Raw genomic sequence first — 19,590 nt, 5'->3', positions numbered from 1 at the left:
ACAAGTGTCAGAATAAATATGTGGTTTTCATTTTTTTTTGAGAAGGAAACTATCATCTTAATATCCATATTAATAGACAGTATTTATTCTGCAATTATTTTTTGAGTGTCTGTTATGTGCTGGGTGCTGTCTTGCAGGATTTGGGGGCCCAATAATAAGGTACTAAGAAATAGTCCCTATCTTTTGTATCCTTATGAGGACTTTTATATATTCCTTTTATTAGCTATGGTTTTCCTACTTTCAAAATGTTTTGTTAAAATTTTGACTTAATGATCCAAACTAATGTTTAACCTTTCCAGCAAAAAAAAAAAAAAAAAAGGATTGTTTGTTTGTTTTGCTTTCAATATCAAGTTTTCAAGAGCCCTTGATCAATGTATAGGAGAAATTCATTGTGTCAATTAGCTACACTAAACTACCTCACAGCAGCAGGATGGCATCCTGTGCTGTGACTGACTGCCTTTTCTAAGTTAAAAGTGCTATCAAAATGTCTTGGAAGCGATGCCCTGTCTGTTCCCTGACCTGTCTATTAGCTTAGTAAACGATGCTGTCCAACTCCTTAGTTTTCCTGAAACGATAGAGGAGGAGGGAAGTGACGCGGGGTCCCCCAGTGAAGATGGCCCCAGTGGCCTAATGGGCCCAGAAGGCAAGCCTAAGGATGCGTTAGAAGCGCCTCCAAGCAATGGCGAGGGGCAATCTCCTGGGGGCGTTGCTGTGGTGCTAGCTGCCACGCCTGAAGACAGAGACGCTGTGGAAAGCCGAAAGCACAGGAGGCTGGAGCAAGCCGGGATCAAGGTCATGCCTGCAGCGCGGCGCTTTGCCAGGTTAGCCCCGCCAGCTGAGGGCTGCCCTGGCCGGCTTTCTGCATGCCCGCAGGTTTGGACTCCATCTAGCAAAGTGGACTTCTCATCCTGTCTTCCCAGTTCCTCGGTGTCCATTGCATCGCTCGCCTCTGCTCTGGATGAATAGAAATAGATACTCTGCCTTGGGGCATGTCTCCGCTGAGTCCTCGGCTAGTTTAAATGGAGCTAAAGTGTGAGCTCTTCTCCCTTCCTTAGACACCCCACCCCTACCCCTGAGCATCCTTGTGGTCAGTCACGTGGGCTGCAGGATTGACCTAGCGATAACATTTTATTTTCCTATTGCTTGTGTCTCGTTAACTTTCATTCTCCTAAATGGCTCGTTAGTTCATGCGACCGATCCATCATTAGAATATGTTCAGTATCTTGAAATGAGGGATAGCCTATTCACAGAGAATAACTGCCTTACAAAAATCCACTCATCGGCGCTCTCTTAAGGAGCCGTGTGTAGGACTGAACTCATCAATGTATTCTCTAAGGCATGGAACAATGGCGCCTCTTCCTTGCAGCTAAAAGGCATTAGCCTACAGTGCTACTGACTTCATAAGATAGGTGAGGTGGTTCAGGATAGCAGTCAAGGCCACAGAATTCCACAGGTCTGCAGTTTTATGGAGCGTTTATTTATTTATTTATTTATTAAATGTAAGAACCATAGTGGTCCTCACAAAATAATCTTGCCATTAGCACTTATATAACAAATGGATGCTCAGAGCAGTTTCATACGTGAAATTCCCTTCATACCTGCTGTTCTTTTTCATTTTAAAAGATCAATAACACACTCACACTTTTTTTAAAATTTATTTAGAAGAAGCAGCAGCAAAGGATGGGTGGTTGCATAAACTACTTTTCTTGGTCCTGTGGGGGGGGGGGGAAGTACCTGACCTGGGCCACTGAAAGAAAGTGATCTGTTTTCACTCATGGTCTCGGGGGGATTTTAGTCCATCATGCCAGGGAAAGTGTGGAGGTGGAAGCCGGGTGGTCATATTGACAGGTGTAGGAGGCGACTGGCTCTACCGTGGCGGGCAGTAGAGAGTGGTCCTCGAGAAGGCCAGGCTACAAACCGTAGGGCTCCCTCTCAGTCACCCACCTCTGCCAGGAGGATCCCAGGGCCAAAAGGTTCTACAGTTCTTCAGCCTCCCAAACAGTGTCACCAAGTAGCGAACAAATCAACAAACACGTGAGCCAGTGGGGATTCTGAGGACAGTTCACATTGCAACCGTGGCAAGGATAGCAAGTGGCCTGGAGAGCTGGTTAGAGCTGGCCCGGCAGCCACATCCAGGTGCTTAGACCACAGCACTGCGTCCGCCTTGCACATGTGGACTTCCTTTAAGCTGCTTAGGTGGTTAGTCCCATGGTCTAGTTCTCTATTGAAATATCCGGGATTGGCTTTTACGGACTTAATTGTAGGGTAGCTTTGTGTTGATTCAAACACACACACACACACACACACACACACACACACACACACACACATCTATTTCTTCTTTGTTTGTGGTATCCCACAGTTAATGTACTTACCCTCAAACATTTATGTGCTTCTAGAAATTCTGCTTGTGTTATAAGCAGTTCTTTGAAATAACAAAGAAGAATATTACACCCTAAGTTCTGGATATCCAAATAATTCTTTGGCTCTATCTTTCAAGCATCTACTTATCCCAGAGACCAAACTAGAAGCTGAATACAGAAGTGAAGACCACTCCCCCCCACCACCGCCACCGTGCACCATTTTTCAAACCTGTTTGCCTCCCCCTTAAACTTACAACAAAATTAAAGTATTGCTAAGTTATACAGATAAGAGCTTGAACATGAACAATGAAATCTCTGCGTCTTTGATGCACATGCCTTTACCTTTATCATATCTTTGAAACCTTTTAGCTGGAGAGGGTGAGCACGGAGTTGCAGGGTGCTCACTGGGCACACAGAGAACAAATTTGTGTACAGGTTGGAAGTTCTGTAAGTGACCTGTACCACGTGGTAACTGGAAAGTACATTTCACAATAAAACATTGACTTCCTTGATAACCAACTCTCATTCAATATATAAACATAAAGTCATGATTTAAATTTGATTCCAGTGGGAAATGTTATATTTAGATGGTCATTTTTTGCTTGCTGTCATCTGATTTACTTTTATCTGTGTCACCCAAGTTAATTATGAGGCAGAAGTGTACAGGCTTGCTGATGTCATCACACTCAGACTTTCTCAGGCGACATTTAAAATCACGTTGAGGCAGCTATCAATATTCCCAGAGAATGCCTCCAGTAGCGGTGCCATTATCTGTCTCAGTCACCAAGAATTCATTTGGCCGGCAGTTTTCCAGCTTCTGGTTCCCTCCTCGAGGCAAACACCCTGTGCCACCCACTCAGCATGTCTACATTTTTGCCACTTAGCTTTTTACAAGGCACAGTAGAGTTGAGAATCATTCTAAGTTTATCCAATTTGGGGTCTTGCTTTTAATGTGGCAGAAAGTTGCTTAACTGGAATGAAACGCAGATCATAGAGGAGGGAAAGGAGGCAGGTTCTCCATGTGTGGATAGAGGGGGGAAAGGGGCGGGATCTCCATGTGTGGATAGAGGGGGGAAAGTGGGCGGGATCTCCATGTGTGGATGGAGGGGGGAAAGTGGGCGGGTTCTCCATGTGTGGATAGAGGGGGGAAAGTGGGCGGGATCTCCATGTGTGGATGGAGGGGGGAAAGTGGGCGGGTTCTCCATGTGTGGATAGAGGGGGGAAAGTGGGCGGGATCTCCATGTGTGGATGGAGGGGGGAAAGTGGGCGGGTTCTCCATGTGTGGATAGAGGGGGGAAAGTGGGCGGGATCTCCATGTGTGGATGGAGGGGGGAAAGGGGGCGGGATCTCCATGTGTGGATGGAGGGGGGAAAGTGGGCGGGATCTCCATGTGTGGATGGAGGGGGGAAAGGGGGCGGGATCTCCATGTGTGGATGGAGGGGGGAAAGTGGGCGGGATCTCCATGTGTGGATAGAGGGGGGAAAGTGGGCAGGATCTCCATGTGTGGATGGAGGAGGGAAAGTGGGCGGGATCTCCATGTGTGGATGGAGGGGGAAAAGTGGGCGGGTTCTCCATGTGTGGATAGAGGGGGGGAAGGGGGCGGGATCTCCCTGTGTGGATAGAGGGGGGAAGGAGGCGGGATCTCCATGTGTGGATGGAGGGGGGAAGGGGGCGGGATCTCCATGTGTGGATAGAGGGGGGAAAGTGGGCAGGATCTCCATGTGTGGATAGAGGGGGGAAAGTGGACGGGATCTCCATGTATGGATAGAGGGGGGAAAGGGGCGGGATCTCCATGTGTGGATAGAGGGGGGAAAGTGGGCGGGTTCTCCCTGTGTGGATAGAGGGGGGAAAGTGGGCGGGTTCTCCATGTGTGGATAGAGGGGGGAAAGGGGGCGGGATCTCCATGTGTGGATAGAGGGGGGGGAAGGGGGCGGGATCTCCCTGTGTGGATAGAGGGGGGAAGGAGGCGGGATCTCCATGTGTGGATGGAGGGGGGAAGGGGGCGGGATCTCCATGTGTGGATAGAGGGGGGAAAGTGGGCAGGATCTCCATGTGTGGATAGAGGGGGGAAAGTGGGCGGGATCTCCATGTGTGGATAGAGGGGGGAAAGTGGGCGGGATCTCCATGTGTGGATGGAGGGGGGAAAGGGGGCGGGATCTCCATGTGTGGATGGAGGGGGGAAAGTGGGCGGGATCTCCATGTGTGGATGGAGGGGGGAAAGGGGGCGGGATCTCCATGTGTGGATGGAGGGGGGAAAGTGGGCGGGATCTCCATGTGTGGATAGAGGGGGGAAAGTGGGCAGGATCTCCATGTGTGGATGGAGGAGGGAAAGTGGGCGGGATCTCCATGTGTGGATGGAGGGGGGAAAGGGGGCGGGATCTCCATGTGTGGATAGAGGGGGGAAGGAGGCGGGATCTCCATGTGTGGATGGAGGGGGAAGGGGGCGGGATCTCCCTGTGTGGATAGAGGGGGGAAAGTGGACGGGATCTCCACGTGTGGATAGAGGGGGGAAAGTGGGCGGGTTCTCCATGTGTGGATAGAGGGGGGAAAGGGGCGGGATCTTCCTGTGTGGATAGAGGGGGGAAGGAGGCGGGATATCCATGTGTGGATAGAGGGGGGAAAGTGGGCGGGATCTCCCTGTGTGGATAGAGGGGGGAAAGGGGCGGGATCTTCCTGTGTGGATAGAGGGGGGAAAGGGGCGGGTTCTCCCTGTGTGGATAGAGGGGGGAAAGGGGCGGGATCTCCCTGTGTGGATAGAGGGGGGAAAGTGGGCGGGATCTCCATGTGTGGATAGAGGGGGGAAAGTGGGCAGGATCTCCATGTGTGGATAGAGGGGGGAAAGGGGCGGGTTCTCCCTGTGTGGATAGAGGGGGGAAAGTGGGCGGGATCTTCCTGTGTGGATAGAGGGGGGAAGGAGGCGGGATCTCCATGTGTGGATAGAGGGGGGAAAGTGGGCGGGATCTCCCTGTGTGGATAGAGGGGGGAAAGGGGCGGGATCTTCCTGTGTGGATAGAGGGGGGAAAGGGGCGGGTTCTCCCTGTGTGGATAGAGGGGGGAAAGGGGCGGGATCTCCCTGTGTGGATAGAGGGGGAAAGTGGGCGGGATCTCCATGTGTGGATAGAGGGGGGAAAGTGGGCAGGATCTCCATGTGTGGATAGAGGGGGGAAAGTGGGCGGGTTCTCCATGTGTGGATAGAGGGGGGAAAGTGGGCAGGATCTCCATGTGTGGATAGAGGGGGGAAAGTGGGCGGGATCTCCATGTGTGGATAGAGGGGGGAAAGTGGGCGGGTTCTCCATGTGTGGATAGAGGGGGGAAAGTGGGCAGGATCTCCATGTGTGGATAGAGGGGGGAAAGTGGGCGGGTTCTCCATGTGTGGATAGAGGGGGGAAAGTGGGCAGGATCTCCCTGTGTGGATAGAGGGGGGAAAGTGGGCGGGATCTCCCTGTGTGGATAGAGGGGGGAAAGGGGCGGGTTCTCCCTGTGTGGATAGAGGGGGGAAAGTGGGCGGGTTCTCCATGTGTGGATAGAGGGGGGAAGGAGGCGGGATCTCCATGTGTGGATAGAGGGGGGAAAGTGGGCGGGATCTCCATGTGTGGATAGAGGGGGGAAAGTGGGCGGGATCTCCCTGTGTGGATAGAGGGGGGGAAGTGGGCGGGATCTCCATGTGTGGATAGAGGGGGGAAAGGGGCGGGATCTCCCTGTGTGGATAGAGGGGGGAAGGAGGCGGGTTCTCCCTGTGTGGATAGAGGGGGGGAAGTGGGCGGGATCTCCCTGTGTGGATAGAGGGGGGAAAGTGGGCGGGATCTCCATGTGTGGATAGAGGGGGGAAAGTGGGCGGGATCTCCATGTGTGGATAGAGGGGGGAAAGTGGGCGGGATCTCCCTGTGTGGATAGAGGGGGGGAAGTGGGCGGGATCTCCATGTGTGGATAGAGGGGGGAAAGTGGGCGGGATCTCCATGTGTGGATAGAGGGGGGAAAGTGGGCGGGATCTCCCTGTGTGGATAGAGGGGGGGAAGTGGGCGGGATCTCCATGTGTGGATAGAGGGGGGAAAGTGGGCGGGATCTCCCTGTGTGGATAGAGGGGGGAAAGTGGGCGGGATCTCCATGTGTGGATAGAGGGGGGAAAGTGGGCGGGATCTCCCTGTGTGGATAGAGGGGGGGAAGTGGGCGGGATCTCCATGTGTGGATAGAGGGGGGAAAGTGGGCGGGATCTCCATGTGTGGATAGAGGGGGGAAAGTGGGCGGGATCTCCATGTGTGGATAGAGGGGGGAAAGTGGGCGGGATCTCCCTGTGTGGATAGAGGGGGGGAAGTGGGCGGGATCTCCATGTGTGGATAGAGGGGGGAAAGGGGCGGGATCTCCCTGTGTGGATAGAGGGGGGAAAGGGGCGGGTTCTCCCTGTGTGGATAGAGGGGGGAAAGTGGGCGGGATCTCCCTGTGTGGATAGAGGGGGGAAGGAGGCGGGTTCTCCATGTGTGGATAGAGGGGGGAAGGAGGCGGGATCTCCATGTGTGGATAGAGGGGGGAAAGTGGGCGGGATCTCCCTGTGTGGATAGAGGGGGGAAAGTGGGCGGGATCTCCATGTGTGGATAGAGGGGGGAAAGTGGGCGGGATCTCCCTGTGTGGATAGAGGGGGGGAAGTGGGCGGGATCTCCATGTGTGGATAGAGGGGGGAAAGGGGCGGGTTCTCCATGTGTGGATAGAGGGGGGAAAGTGGGCGGGTTCTCCACGTGTGGAAAGTGAGAATGTAAATCATTGAACTTTGCCAGTGTCTCTCAAAGCATCTGACCCCACATCTCTCTTGTTTTGACATCCAGATGGATCCTGGCCATCACATACTTCTTGGGGCTATTTCTCAGTTGGGAAAGCCTTTGTCTGGCATGCTGTGCAAGAAAGGGGATACACAGGAAAGGAGGAGGGAGCAACCTTTGTAGCCAGACCACTTTTCTGTTTCTTTCCCAAGGATCTTCATGCACCTCCTTGCGTTACTTTTAAGCTAATATACACACAGAGCAATGATACATTTATTCCATTTTCATATGGTGTTAGGACTCACACTAACTTGTGAAAAAATAAACCAGGCATCAAGGAACAGAAAGTAGGACTTCTCAATAAATGTGCGGCAGTTAATATTTCCATCAAAGGTTTTAAAAAAGTATATAAACTGCTTTTTCTTCTATTTTACTTTATGACCATGTTAACTTAATTAACCCTCCCCCATAAGATTCTGCAAAAGAAGCCAGATTTCTTTTTTCAAGAGGGTAAAATAAGAACTAAGATTCACTTCCCCCTAAATTAAAATACCATAGAGATTTGAGTTCTCTTACTTGGTGTTTCCCATTGGAGAAGTTAAAAAAAAAATTATTTTAACTGAATTATAGGTTTCACGTGACCGTATTTCTTTTCTAATTATTTGCATGTGTTTCATCACTCAGAATTTCTGCTAGTCTGTGAATGTTCTCAACCGCATAGTAATTAATGACAGAGGGGAGACAACTCTCCTGGGAATAGACATTTTAGAAATCTTCACAGGGAGAGCACATGCAGCCCAGACACAGATTCTTCTGCATCCCTCTGTACCAGATGCTGGCTCCCTGCTCCTCTCTGCACAGATCCCCCCAGTCTAGGGACCAGACAGACACAGGCATGACCTCTGTGGCTCTGGATGTGTCTGGCGTGCCTGGAGACAGGGTAACAGGGAGGCTTCTGATGTTGCCTGTGGCATTCCCAAGAGAACGGACAGGCCTCTCTGGAGAGCCCAGTTTCTTTCAATAGAACAAACTCCCTGCCAAGCCAAGCTGGCTGCTCATTGCCAAGAAAAAAGGGGTGAAAGAGAATGCCAGCTCTTCCCCAGTTTATTTATAGTATGTGTGTGTGTGTGTGTGTGTGTGTGTGTGTGTGTGTACGTACATGTGCATGTTTGTGCTTTCGAGCAGGCATAGGGCAGAGGAAGTACATCATGAGTGCGGCTCTATCATTCTCTGCTTTAGTTCCTTGGAGCAGGGTTTCTGATTGAATCTGGAGCTAGGCTAGTGGCCTGGAAAGTCCCAGTGGTGCCCTTGTCTGGCCCCTCCCCCTAGCACTGAGGTTATGGTAGCACTCTCTTAAAGGAGAGCCTGCAGCCACTCCCCATTAGGTGGGTGCTGTAAATTTAAAGTCAGGTCCTCTTGCTTGTACAGCTAGGGCTCTCCTACTATCTACCCACCCCCACCCCCACCCCCACCCCCTCCCCCACCCCCACCCCTTCCCTCACCCCCTTTCTTCTTCTTCTTCTTTTTTTTTTTTTTAAAGAAACCGTGAGGTTGGCAAGGTTGCCAGTTATAAGATGGGCTCTGCTTTTCTCTGTAGTCAAAGCAGGTCTTGAACTTGTGATCGCAAGTATGTGAGGCTGCAGACCTGGACCCTCAGGCCCTGGTACAGCGCTGCATTTCAAATGGCATGTGCATTGTATTTCTTCTAGTAAACAAAGCTCACCCAGAAATTGCCGAACCTACCAGAAAATGTAAGTGAACATCCCGGCCCTGCTCCTTCTGCAGACGTAAAGTCATCTAGCTGAGCGCAGAAAGCTTGAACTAGAGACTGTTAGCATTCTCTACAAAACGGGCATCATGATTCCTGGTTTGTAGAGTTCTCACGGCCCTCGGTTTCTGTAGTAGCTGTTCAGACGTGTTGTTATTGAAAGAAATACATCGGGGTTTAACAATAGGCTGCCTTTAAGGACTAATAATACAGAATAGAAGTCACTGAAATATTTTTGGTTCATAGATTCATGTGATACATTATCTTCCCTCAATGCATTTTTATTTCATGGTCAGTAGCGCCAGGTAATATTTTATATCATTTCTTTTCTGAGAGAGCCACAAAGCTCCGAATTTACAGAATTCACACAGCGAGCAAGAATTACTCATAGTAACAGCTTTCCAGTTGGAGTAAAGATATTCCAGAGATGGGAGTATCTTAAAGTGGCCATTGATGGAGAAACTTTGTTCAGTTTCTTCTTTGGAGCACACATATCTAAATTGAGATCTCTTGAAACAAGTCCCGCCATCCTGGGCAGTCAGCCCAAAAAGAAACACTCGGGGAGTTTGCAGCCCAGCTGGGCTTGCAAGATGCATAAGGTACCAGATTCGCACTGCTCCAGTTGGCATTGTAAATTGGCAGGTCCATTTGCATACATGCATACTTTTTATTTTAACAAATTCTTTCAGAGATGATGCCCAGACCTCCTGGCCTGAAAGTGGGAAGAATATTAACCTTAGACTTGGTTCATGCTAATGCTCTGCTCCATGCTAGGGTGTAAGAATATGTAAGGTGTGTGCTTCCTACTGGAGAGGCTTTGTGAAATGCTAAATCTGGAGCAAATTTGTGAGGCATGATTAGTAGGCATCAGTCCTCTGAGTGTTGTTGTGCAATGCAATTTACAACTCTATTCTAAGTACAACTCACAAAATCCCTTTATTTAGTAACCAAATTGCTTCCCTTTCTCCTGATTTCTCTCTCTCTCTCTCTCTCTCTCTCTCTCTCTCTCTCTCTCTCCCTCTCTCTCTCTTTTTGTATGATGCTCTGCTTTCAAAGCTGTTCCTGGCATTGTCGTTTGTCCAGTCAGTAGCACAGTGGCCTCTTCATTGTCATAGAACAGGACCTCTGGAACCAGCCTGCCTTAATTTGTATTTGAATTTATGCACTAGCTCTTTGACCTTGTGTAAATTTCTTGGCCTAGTCTTACTTTCTACTTGATAAAACAAGGATATACCATAGGCCATGCAGCTTTAGTTTTAGAATTAATAATTAGAAGGAATTCTGGTGCATAGTGTCTGCTCATTGTCCTCTGGCCAGTGTCGTGACAGTCAATTTGTTTTTACATAATGACGGATGAGGTCCAGTGACCTGCCATTTTCTACCTACCCAACCACAGCCGTAGTTGCCCAGTGCAAGTTGATCTTTTTGCCAGACATGTTGACCAAAGGATTCAAGGGAGGGAAGCGACTGCGGTTTAGGGAGGGACCAAGCAGACAACTAAGAGTTGAGTGTGTAACGCTAAGGGCAGGAGTTAGTATTTTAAATAATAAATTATTGAGAAGTGAAACATCACACATTTGTTTTAAAATCCTGAGATTTTTAAATCATTGAGAACAGTGACTAATATTGAGAAGGTTTTATGAATATGAACGAGCATATTTTGATTTTTTTCAAATCTCAGACAGAAGAAGATCTGCTATCACTAAGTCAGTGACCTCCTTTGGAACAGTATGGTTCGGAGTAACAGCTAGTGGACCACCTGGTCAACAGTGGACTGTCTGACTGCTGGCTCTGTCCTCAGCCAGCTTAACTTCTCCTGTCCTTATTCTTGGCATGGATTGGTCCTTTGATGATGAAAATTTAGTCTTTAAATTTTTAAACATTTATTGTGTGTGTATGAGTATGTGTGTGTGTGTGTGTGTGTGTTTATGCAAGTGTGCTAGAGTGTGCATATGAGGATCAGAGCGTAATTTGAGGGAGTCAGTTCTCTCCTGCCACGTGGTTCCAGGAATCAAAAGGTTGTCACTTGGCAGCAAGCTCCTTCACTCACTGAGCCACCTTACCTGACCTTAGACACATTTGGGGGCTGCATGAGGGGGGCACTGCAGGACAACTGATTGAACTTGGGTTTGTGTGCATGCTTGGCAAGTGCTCTGCCACTAAGCTATCTCCTCAGCTCAGGGACTTGAAATCAACTTTCAGAAAGCCCATACAGAAAAAAGGTACACTTTTTTTTTAGAAATTATTTAAAATAAAATAAAATAAACTCTTCCCACTTTTAATAAAGTAGGCCTTGATCGGAATCCATCTTGGCCTCATACCCGCCCCCCCCCCCACACAAATTAAACTATTTGCTTGTGTGCTATGTCCTCAGCTCAGGAACATTTAATTATCTTTCCAAATGCTCATCAGCATGCTTTTGTAGGAAACCAATTATTTGTATTTCTTTGTCATCTTTATGAACTGAGAATACAATCAACAATGGGGGAGTAAAGGTTCAACACATGTTGTGACGTAAAGATGGAACTGGTCTTTTAAATAGATGGAGGGGTGGGATTGTCTTTGAATGCCACATAAGCACAAATTGCTGACTTGCCCACCATCCCAGGACAAAAAGAAAATATAAGTCCCAAGGCTTACTGCTTGACATGTCACCATCAAAATTGCCGTTAGCAATTTTTAAAGCTTCTGTTTGTAAGGGACCTTCAAGACTCCATTGAAAATGAAAATCATCTGTAGCAGTAACTCGGCAGGGCGCCATTACCACAATGTATGGCTCTCCCACCAATGGAGGGGAAGCAGACGTGGGGGGTGGAGAACCTAGGGAGTGGAGGAGAGGAGGCAGGTGCTGATGAGAGGGTGCAGGGCGTGACCAGCTCTTACGCCACCCTCTGAGTGGTTTTAAACCATCCGTCCCACGTGTCTCCATGCAGCTCAGTTTGCTCCCTTTAGCTTGTGGAGTGCGTGCATGTCCTGTGTCCTAGCCCATGGCTTCATTCATGGGGTTTCTTCCGGATTCATTTCTTGGGCTCATTTTTTTGCTCTTGTCAGCCCAAACCAAACGGGGTGCCTACTGTGTACATGACAGATGTGGTGATGAAAGTAGCAGCAAAGGGCCCCCTACTTTCCCACCCTGTTTAACAGAAAGAATTTGGTTTGTCCCTTTCGGAGCCATTTAGGATCTTGCTTTTATGGATGCTTGTAGAACCCTGTAAAACTATATGACTCTTTAGTGTTGTCTGTATCTGGCTGAATTCAAGGTTGTAAGCGTGTCCTAACTGCATTGCGGCTCTGCACTAACAGTACTGAGGGGACTTTTCAGTAACAGTGCGGTTGCCTAGAGACGGGGAGTTAAGCGGTCCTTGATCTTATCACCTGTGAAGTTCAGTTTGATTTTGCTCTGTCAGTCAAAAGCAATTGAGTAAAGAGAAAGAAGCCACTCGTGACATCATCCTTCGGAAAGAAAACCCTTTCCTGGCCCACCAACACGGCAAAGATTCGGAGTCAGAAGACGAAGCAGTGTGCCGACTTCCTGACCTCGAGAAAGATGACTTTGCTGCAAGGAGGGCAAGGATGAACCAAAGCAAGCCAACAGTGCCACTTAATCAAATCCTGTATGGGCCTTTCCAGAAAAAAGATGTAGAGAAGACTGGGGGCAGCAAACAACTCTCAAAGGGACCATCAGACAAGAAAATTCTAGACTGTAAAAGGTGTGCGCTCTGTGTGTGTGTCTATATGAGAAGATCATAATTAAGTGAGAATGATTTGTACCTGGTCTCCATCCCTCTCTTTCCAGCCCTTGGTGTCGTAAATTCCTAGCCATTTGGTCTTGTCCAACTGCCTTTCAGCGAGCAACCAACACGTAAGGGTAGTCCACTCCATCTGAAGGGAGAGGAAAACAATCACTACCTTTCTATTAGTCCCTTGAGTTGGCAACTTTTAGGTGGAAGGAGCAGGGCGAAGCTTGTTCCTTCTTCTCTCACACAAGCAAGATAAATAAAGTGGGTCTGTCTCACCAAACCGGAAGCAGGGGCGGGACAGGTAGCTCGGTGACTGCCGTGCAAGTTCAGTGGCTGGAGTTCAGATGCCCACACTCCATGAAATCCCAGGTGCAGTAGCATAAGCACCTAATTCCAGTGTGCCCCTGAGTTTTTGAAGGTGGAGACAAGAGGCTTGTCAGCAGCTTGCAAGGCAGCCTGCCCAGCACACAGCAGTAAGTAAGGGAAAGCCTGCCTCAAGGGAGAAGGTGAGGCTCAAGAACTGAGGTTGTCCTCTGCCCTCCACATGCATGTCATGGAACACGCGCAAATGGCGCATGGCAAATACGAACACACATCACATACACACATGCACGCGCGCGCGCGCACACACACACACACACACTTCAGACATATAATGTACTTCCATCTGTACTATCACAGAAGTCATTCTCAAGTGAGTTTCCTATTCTTGTCATCTTATTTCAAATGGTCCAAAATCCAGAAACGTGTGTGGGCTGACATCATACCACAGGTGGAAAACCCTACACCTGATATCACATGACAGGTCACAGTCAAAATGCAGGTGTGCCAAAAAATACCATATACAGATCACTTTGAGGCCATGTCTATAGCAAGCATATGAAATGTAAATGAAATTTATGTCATTATGTATATGCAAAATATTCTAAAATTTAAAAAGTCTGGAATCCCAAACACTCCTGCTCTAAAGCATTTTAGATCAGAGGTCCTCAGCTCATACATGTTGGGTTCAACTGAGGAAGGAAATTATAGTCATGTGGGATTTGAACATTGATTTTCACCCTGCAAAGTGTATGAGCTTGTGGGTTTTCCTTATATCAAAATCAGAGCTCACGTCTTCACTGTTTTCCTGCCCATCATTTTAGATAGTTGAAGTCTGTGGGACTAAGTATATCATCACCTCTCTTGCATTTCACTGAATTAAGTCAATCTTTAGGCAAAATTAGTAAGCTCACTAAACAGGTGGTATTTGTTTTCTTTGAACATAGGGTTTTATGTAGCCCAGGTTGCCCTGGAGCTTGCAATCTGAGGCTGGCCTTGAACTCCTGAGCCTCCTGTCTCTAGATCCCAAATGCTAGGATTACAGACTGATGTGCACCACTATGCTTGGCATGCGTGTGTGTACACACACACATACACGAAAGACTTTTAATGTGCTAGAATGTTTAAGTATATGGTTGACACAACTTTAGTTTAAATTACACTTGTCAACCTGCACATGACTTAGCAGAGCAACTGAGACTATCAGTTCCGCATTTGTAGAGGCCAATAGTTAGTACCCATAGAAAAGGATGCTCCCTGTTCTTCATGCTCCTGATGGGCAACCCAGAATAAATGCTGTGAAGCAGAGAGTGGGGCTGAACCAGTGTAAATGTAGTCCCTGGCCACTGGGGTTTTCCAGTTGAGGAGTTTCACATCTCTGAACCATGTCCAGCGATCTTCAAAATAATCCTAGACATTGGATCATGCCAAGCTCATTACTGACATTTACTCATGCAGTAAAAAGCATTGGGGGGCGATGAGAGATTCAATCAGGAAACGCAGATTCATTATAGTGACTTGAATAGTGCGGGGATTGGGCATAGTTCCTGTCGAGCTGACCCCTCATTAGCATTCTCAGCAGTCCATCTTTCAGGCCGCCCTCGCTTTCCTTCCTAGATAAGCTAGAGACTACTGTCCAATGAGGAAAAGAGAAACCGACCTACCACAGTATTGCAGGAGTAGTCTCAAGGGCCAGCCATGCAGCCCAGCAGCAGAGCACATGCCGCAGAGCATGCCCAAGGCCCCAGGTCCCGTCCTGTGAGCGTGCCCATAGCGCCTATGAATCCCGCGCTTTTGAGAAAGGGAAGGGTGTTTCTGTCCTTCTGCGCTTGGCCTCTGAGTCCCCGTGTTGACCTTCTGTTTGTCTGCTCCCCCTTCCTTGAACTTGGCTTTTCCTATGATGTGGGGGCCTGAATCAAATCAGCAGAGACCAGGGCCAACCAGAAGAGAGCACAGTGGTGGCCTGTGCCATGCAGACTCAGGAGAGTGAACCGGTGGGAACGAATTTCAGGAAGGCACCAGATCTTCGGAAGGATGACCTGGCCCAGAGGAGAATCCAGGGCAGACTGACCCCTCACCGAGAGGCTCCCAGCTTCATCAAACTCTGTGGTATTACCGAAGCCGACCTGGAGACGTGGGAGAGATTGAAAGTGTCAGAAAAGACAAGGTGTGTCATGGTTTGAGCCCCAGCAGCCATAGGATTTAACGTCCAAAGAATCAAATGCCTCAATTTCTAGTTTAATAGCTGGAAAGAGAACCTCTCTAAACAGAGTGTCTGAAGTGAGCACGATCTGAGAGAGAGAGAGGGAGAGAGAGAGAGGGAGAGAGAGAGAGAGAGAGAGAGAGAGAGAGAGAGAGAGAGAGAGAGAGAGAGAGAGCGCATTAATACTAAGAGCCACGTTAGCAGAAAACATCTTTATCCAGCTGACTTTCTGCGAATGGTTATTTATTCTCCTAACTTGCTTACTATAAAGAATTTCAACTTGAGTCTTGCATAACTAACCATTTCGCTGCGCCTACAGTTTTCTTATGCTATCAACTGTGGTGTTGGAATTGATGCTTTGGAAGCACTAGAAAGCCTAAAACACTATTTACCACGGCAAGATCAGTGGTCATTTCTTCATCCGAGTGGTTGATGGGAAAGCTGTTGTGGTCTAGTCATGGTAGTATTTTCATATGTCTAGTTCCGTGTTTTCTACCCCGTCTTGATTTGTACTTGCCTTGGAATCCCTCTGCCTCCCCCACCCCAGCCCACCCCACCCCCCGAACTGATTTGTGGTTCTGACCAGGGACGGAGATGCTCAGAATGCCTGTGCCCCTGAGCCTTCACCGGAAATCAACGCAGAAACTGCCATTCGGGATGACTTTGCCAGCCGTAAAGCAAGGGCTTATAAGAAAGCATCCAGCCCCAGACAAAAATTTGTACACTTTGGGCCTGTGACAGAGATAGATCAGCAAACTTGGCAGCGGCTCAGCATTGGCAAGGCGGGGCCTAGGGACGACGTGGAGGTCGTCAGTCACCGTAGCCAGAGCCAAACTTCCTCTGTGTCACCTCCATCTGCTGCTACGCATGGCTTAAAGGAGGACCAAACACTTAGCCCACAGAATGACCACAGGTATTTTATGGCCTCCTGTGCAAGGAGGTTCTACATGGGAGTCAAATGCTGCTTTTTAAAGTTGGCTGTGGTAGAGAGGATAGGCTTAGTGTGCACTAAATCCCCAGCACCAAAACCAAACAAAAATAAATAAATAAAGCAAAAGCCAACCAACAAACAACCAAGAGTTTGATGATATACATTACTCAAACCTCTAGAGATGACGTAAGTTTGATAGACTCTTCCATAGGACAGCAGGAAAACAGTGTTGGGGCAGGGCGGGTCCACGGTTTGGGGGGGTTAAACAGCAGGTGTCTGTCTCCAGTCTGCTGTGAGGGGAGTCAGTGCCTGAGAGGGTCAGTAATCTCCTAAGACGTCCCCTTTGGCCTAACCATTGAGCGCCATCTCAGTTGAAGCACCTGAAGGAGAGAGATGGACTGTTGAGAACAGTACCGCTCCTGAGTCTTCTAAATACATAAAACCCGGCTCGTGTAACAACACCCCCGTCCCCTGTCCCACAGTTTTGGACATCCAAGTAGACCCATAAAAGGAGTTTCCTATCCCCTCCGCTTTCAAAGTCTCCAGTAGTCATGCGCGGAACAAGATCACTCTTGAGTCTTTCTAGTCAAGATTTCTTGGAGCCATCACTGCTCAGACTAGGGGACCAGCTGCACCAATCCCCTCCTCCCCAGAGGCCATCATCGGAAGCCTTATCCTGGGGTTCCAGGCCCGTCATCTGGTCTCCCTTCTCTTGGGCAGAAGTAGGACATTTGCATGTGGAATCCTGCTTGTCTTAGCAATTCCATCCCACCTGCTGGTAGGAGCCATTATAACGTTCTTCATGGGGAAAGAAAACATGGCGTTCCTCCCAGTACTTTGTCCTTGAGATCCAAAGAAGGTGGGAGGTGGTCTGTGACGTCTAGGGCAGTCTCTTGAGCTCCAGACTGGTCGATACCGAAAAGGAGGAAAATGATGTGCATACAATGTGCTAGGAACACATGATGTCGCTTCAGGGCTTCCGTGTCTGAGAGAAGGATGAGACAGGACCCTCATAAGGAGAAATGCAGCCTTGAGTCCTTTAGTGCACATGGGCTGTCGCTCAGTCTGCAGTGACTAGGTCACAGCAGGCCCCCCCTCGGTGTGTTTCAGGCCTTTGGAGAATTCACACCCTCCCATCCTAAGTGGCCCATGAGTGACAGCTGAGGATCTCTCTTCGTCTTTCAGTTTCCTTTCCTAACCCTCTCCCTCTTGCCTCCTGCCATCCTTGCTATGTGACTGACATTAGGATAGAGCATTCTATAACAGACAACTATCTCAAAAAGGCACCACGGCTGGCACCAGAGCTGGAGTCTCGGGAGGAGCAGGTCTGCATTCAGAGTGACAACCCAAAGGCAGAGGCAGGTGAGGCATGTGCTGCCCTCCCAGGAGGCGATGCCTAAGAGGCAAGCAGGCTTTTGGTGAAAAAGTTTTCCCCCATAACAAAGCTGTCCTCTCTGGCTCTAGTTACACCCACACAGCTGCCACAGGATGGCAGAGAACAAAATGATGACATTACTCAAAAAGAGCCCAAGATGCTGCCGAGAGTGAGACGACCAGAGGAACCCAGCAGACCTCTGTGAGCCTCCTGCCTGCATTATGTGTTGTGCTGCTGCCTCTGCTGTGTGTGGCTGGTGTGTGCCTTTAAGAGCCCAGCATCCCCTTGTGCTCTTGGTGACCAAATCAGGGCTAGTAAAGTCCCTCAAAGGGATGTGTGCCTCATAGGAGCGGAGTTTTGTGCTTCGGGACCCCACTCTGGATGGAGATTGTAGCCTTTGCATGCGAACGGGAACTGACCCAGTTCCCTCCTCAGCAAATGTGAGAAACAGAATGGGAGCCATTTCCAAGTACCAGCTGCGTGACAGAGAACTCAAGAAATTAAAAGGGGGATTTCCTACGCAGCTGCACATGCCATACCCGTCTGCCTTGATTAGTGCCAGTGAGTGACACCAACTGAATTCCTTTAGCAGTAAATGGTCTTTAACTGGTTGGACCAAATGTTGCCCTAGAGCATGTCCTCTGGCCTCTGAGTGGGAGCCTTTGGCAACAGAAGTAAAGTTGGAGAAGAAAACAACTCCTTCCTGTAGCAGCTGTGGACTAAGAGGCCAGAGCAAGATGGCTGATTGATGAAAAGATAGTATGACTAGGAGACCTGGGATGCTCCCTAGACATTCCAGATCCAAGTCAGTTCCGTTAGCACAGCAGCCGGAAGTATAGGAGTCTGCCAAGGGTATACCTGGGAATGATCAGAGGTCAGGTTATGCGGTGGCCTGTGACTTCAGTTCCCCACGGGGGCCTTGGCACATGCTTTGAGTGTTTGACTAATGCACCATGGTGAATCAAAGCCACTTACCTGCTTCTGCTAGAAGCAATGGAATGATTGGCAGAGGCCCCATCGATACAGAGCGCTTCTCTCCTCTGCATGCGAGCAGGTATGAAAAGAGTCGTTCAATAGTGAGTTCACCCATTAGCCATTCTTCCTGATCTTCTCCCCGTGGGAAGAACAAATGAAAGACTGTTGCTTCTCCCTGGATCACAGAGGAGCCTTCGGCAAAGGAGTCAGACTTCTTTCTAACCTACTTGGTTTTATGGATTTCAGGCCGAAGAAGACACGCAATGATGTTTATAAAACGTGTGGTGTTTTCAGCATTAGCCAACCTCACTGCCATCTGGTGGCACGGTTTCTATTCCACTTTCTGACTTAAGATCCTGGAGTGTTGTGGTCCTATGTGTGGAAGCTGCGGTTGCCATTTAAGGATATATATCTTTTAAGTGTAGTCTACCTACCCAGTGCTGGGTGACGAGAGAGAAATACTTTGCCCATAGAACTAAAAATACTGGCTTTTTCCTGCTTCTCAAAAGCCTTTGATGGAACTGGGTCAAGGATGCAGTGGGGCCCAGGAAGAATGGTAAATTAATCCAAATTAAAAAAAAAAATCAGTACCCTCACCATCTTTATCTTTGTGCATTTGATGGTTTCTATCATTCTGGATAATAACAGTAGTAGAGTCTTATCACCGTGATACCCAGGGATCGGGGACAAAAGCCATGCTTTACACCATAGATGTGGAGTATGCTCTGTCCTCGCCAGCATGTGGCTGGTCCCTCTCTGGCTCACCTGGAGAAGTCACAGGTAGGTTGAGTGGATGTTTTCTTATTTCATGAATGAGAAACAGGACAAGGAGCAAAGTTAATCGCTTGAATCCCACATGGTTCGCAGGCTGAGGCTGGTTAAGGACAAAGGGACTGGGTGGTCAGCTGTGTCCTCCACTGTCAACTCCCCTTCCAGGTGCCCCAACCTGACGCTCTGGACCCGTGGGCTGCTGTAGAGCAAACCAGAACGAAAGGACGGAAAGGAGGAGGCGGGGCCTGTGGGCTTGCACGCTCCATGCATTCTGGGTGGATTCCTGTTTTCTCACACACGACCTTTGAGAGTACTAATTTCTATTGCAGTTGGAAAACCCAAACTTCAGGACACAGCCCAGATTTAAACCACCAAGACTTTCAGCTTAGCTC

The 19,590-nt window shown here is 48.8% G+C and overlaps 1 protein-coding gene across 14 annotated transcripts in view; it reads left to right on the top strand.

Annotated features, from left to right (window-relative positions):
- Positions 1 to 19,590, top strand: part of LIMCH1 (LIM and calponin homology domains 1) — a 323,411-nt gene that overhangs the window by 247,526 nt on the left and 56,295 nt on the right. The window contains exons 9-14 of one of the 14 annotated variants that reach the window (XM_084799066.1): positions 561 to 821; positions 12,290 to 12,592; positions 14,871 to 15,110; positions 15,733 to 16,059; positions 17,324 to 17,439; positions 17,542 to 17,653. The exons of the other annotated variants lie outside the window; for them this stretch is intronic. Coding sequence (XP_084655192.1) covers positions 561 to 821; positions 12,290 to 12,592; positions 14,871 to 15,110; positions 15,733 to 16,059; positions 17,324 to 17,439; positions 17,542 to 17,653 — 1,359 coding nt within the window. The remainder of the gene's footprint in view (positions 1 to 560; positions 822 to 12,289; positions 12,593 to 14,870; positions 15,111 to 15,732; positions 16,060 to 17,323; positions 17,440 to 17,541; positions 17,654 to 19,590) is intronic. 14 annotated transcript variants of the gene reach the window in all.

This window comes from Acomys minous (assembly GCF_964271855.1).
Source record: "Acomys minous genome assembly, chromosome: 10".
In the NCBI taxonomy this organism is placed as follows: Eukaryota; Metazoa; Chordata; class Mammalia; order Rodentia; family Muridae; genus Acomys; species Acomys minous.
This window is presented reverse-complemented; position numbering and strand designations above follow the sequence as displayed.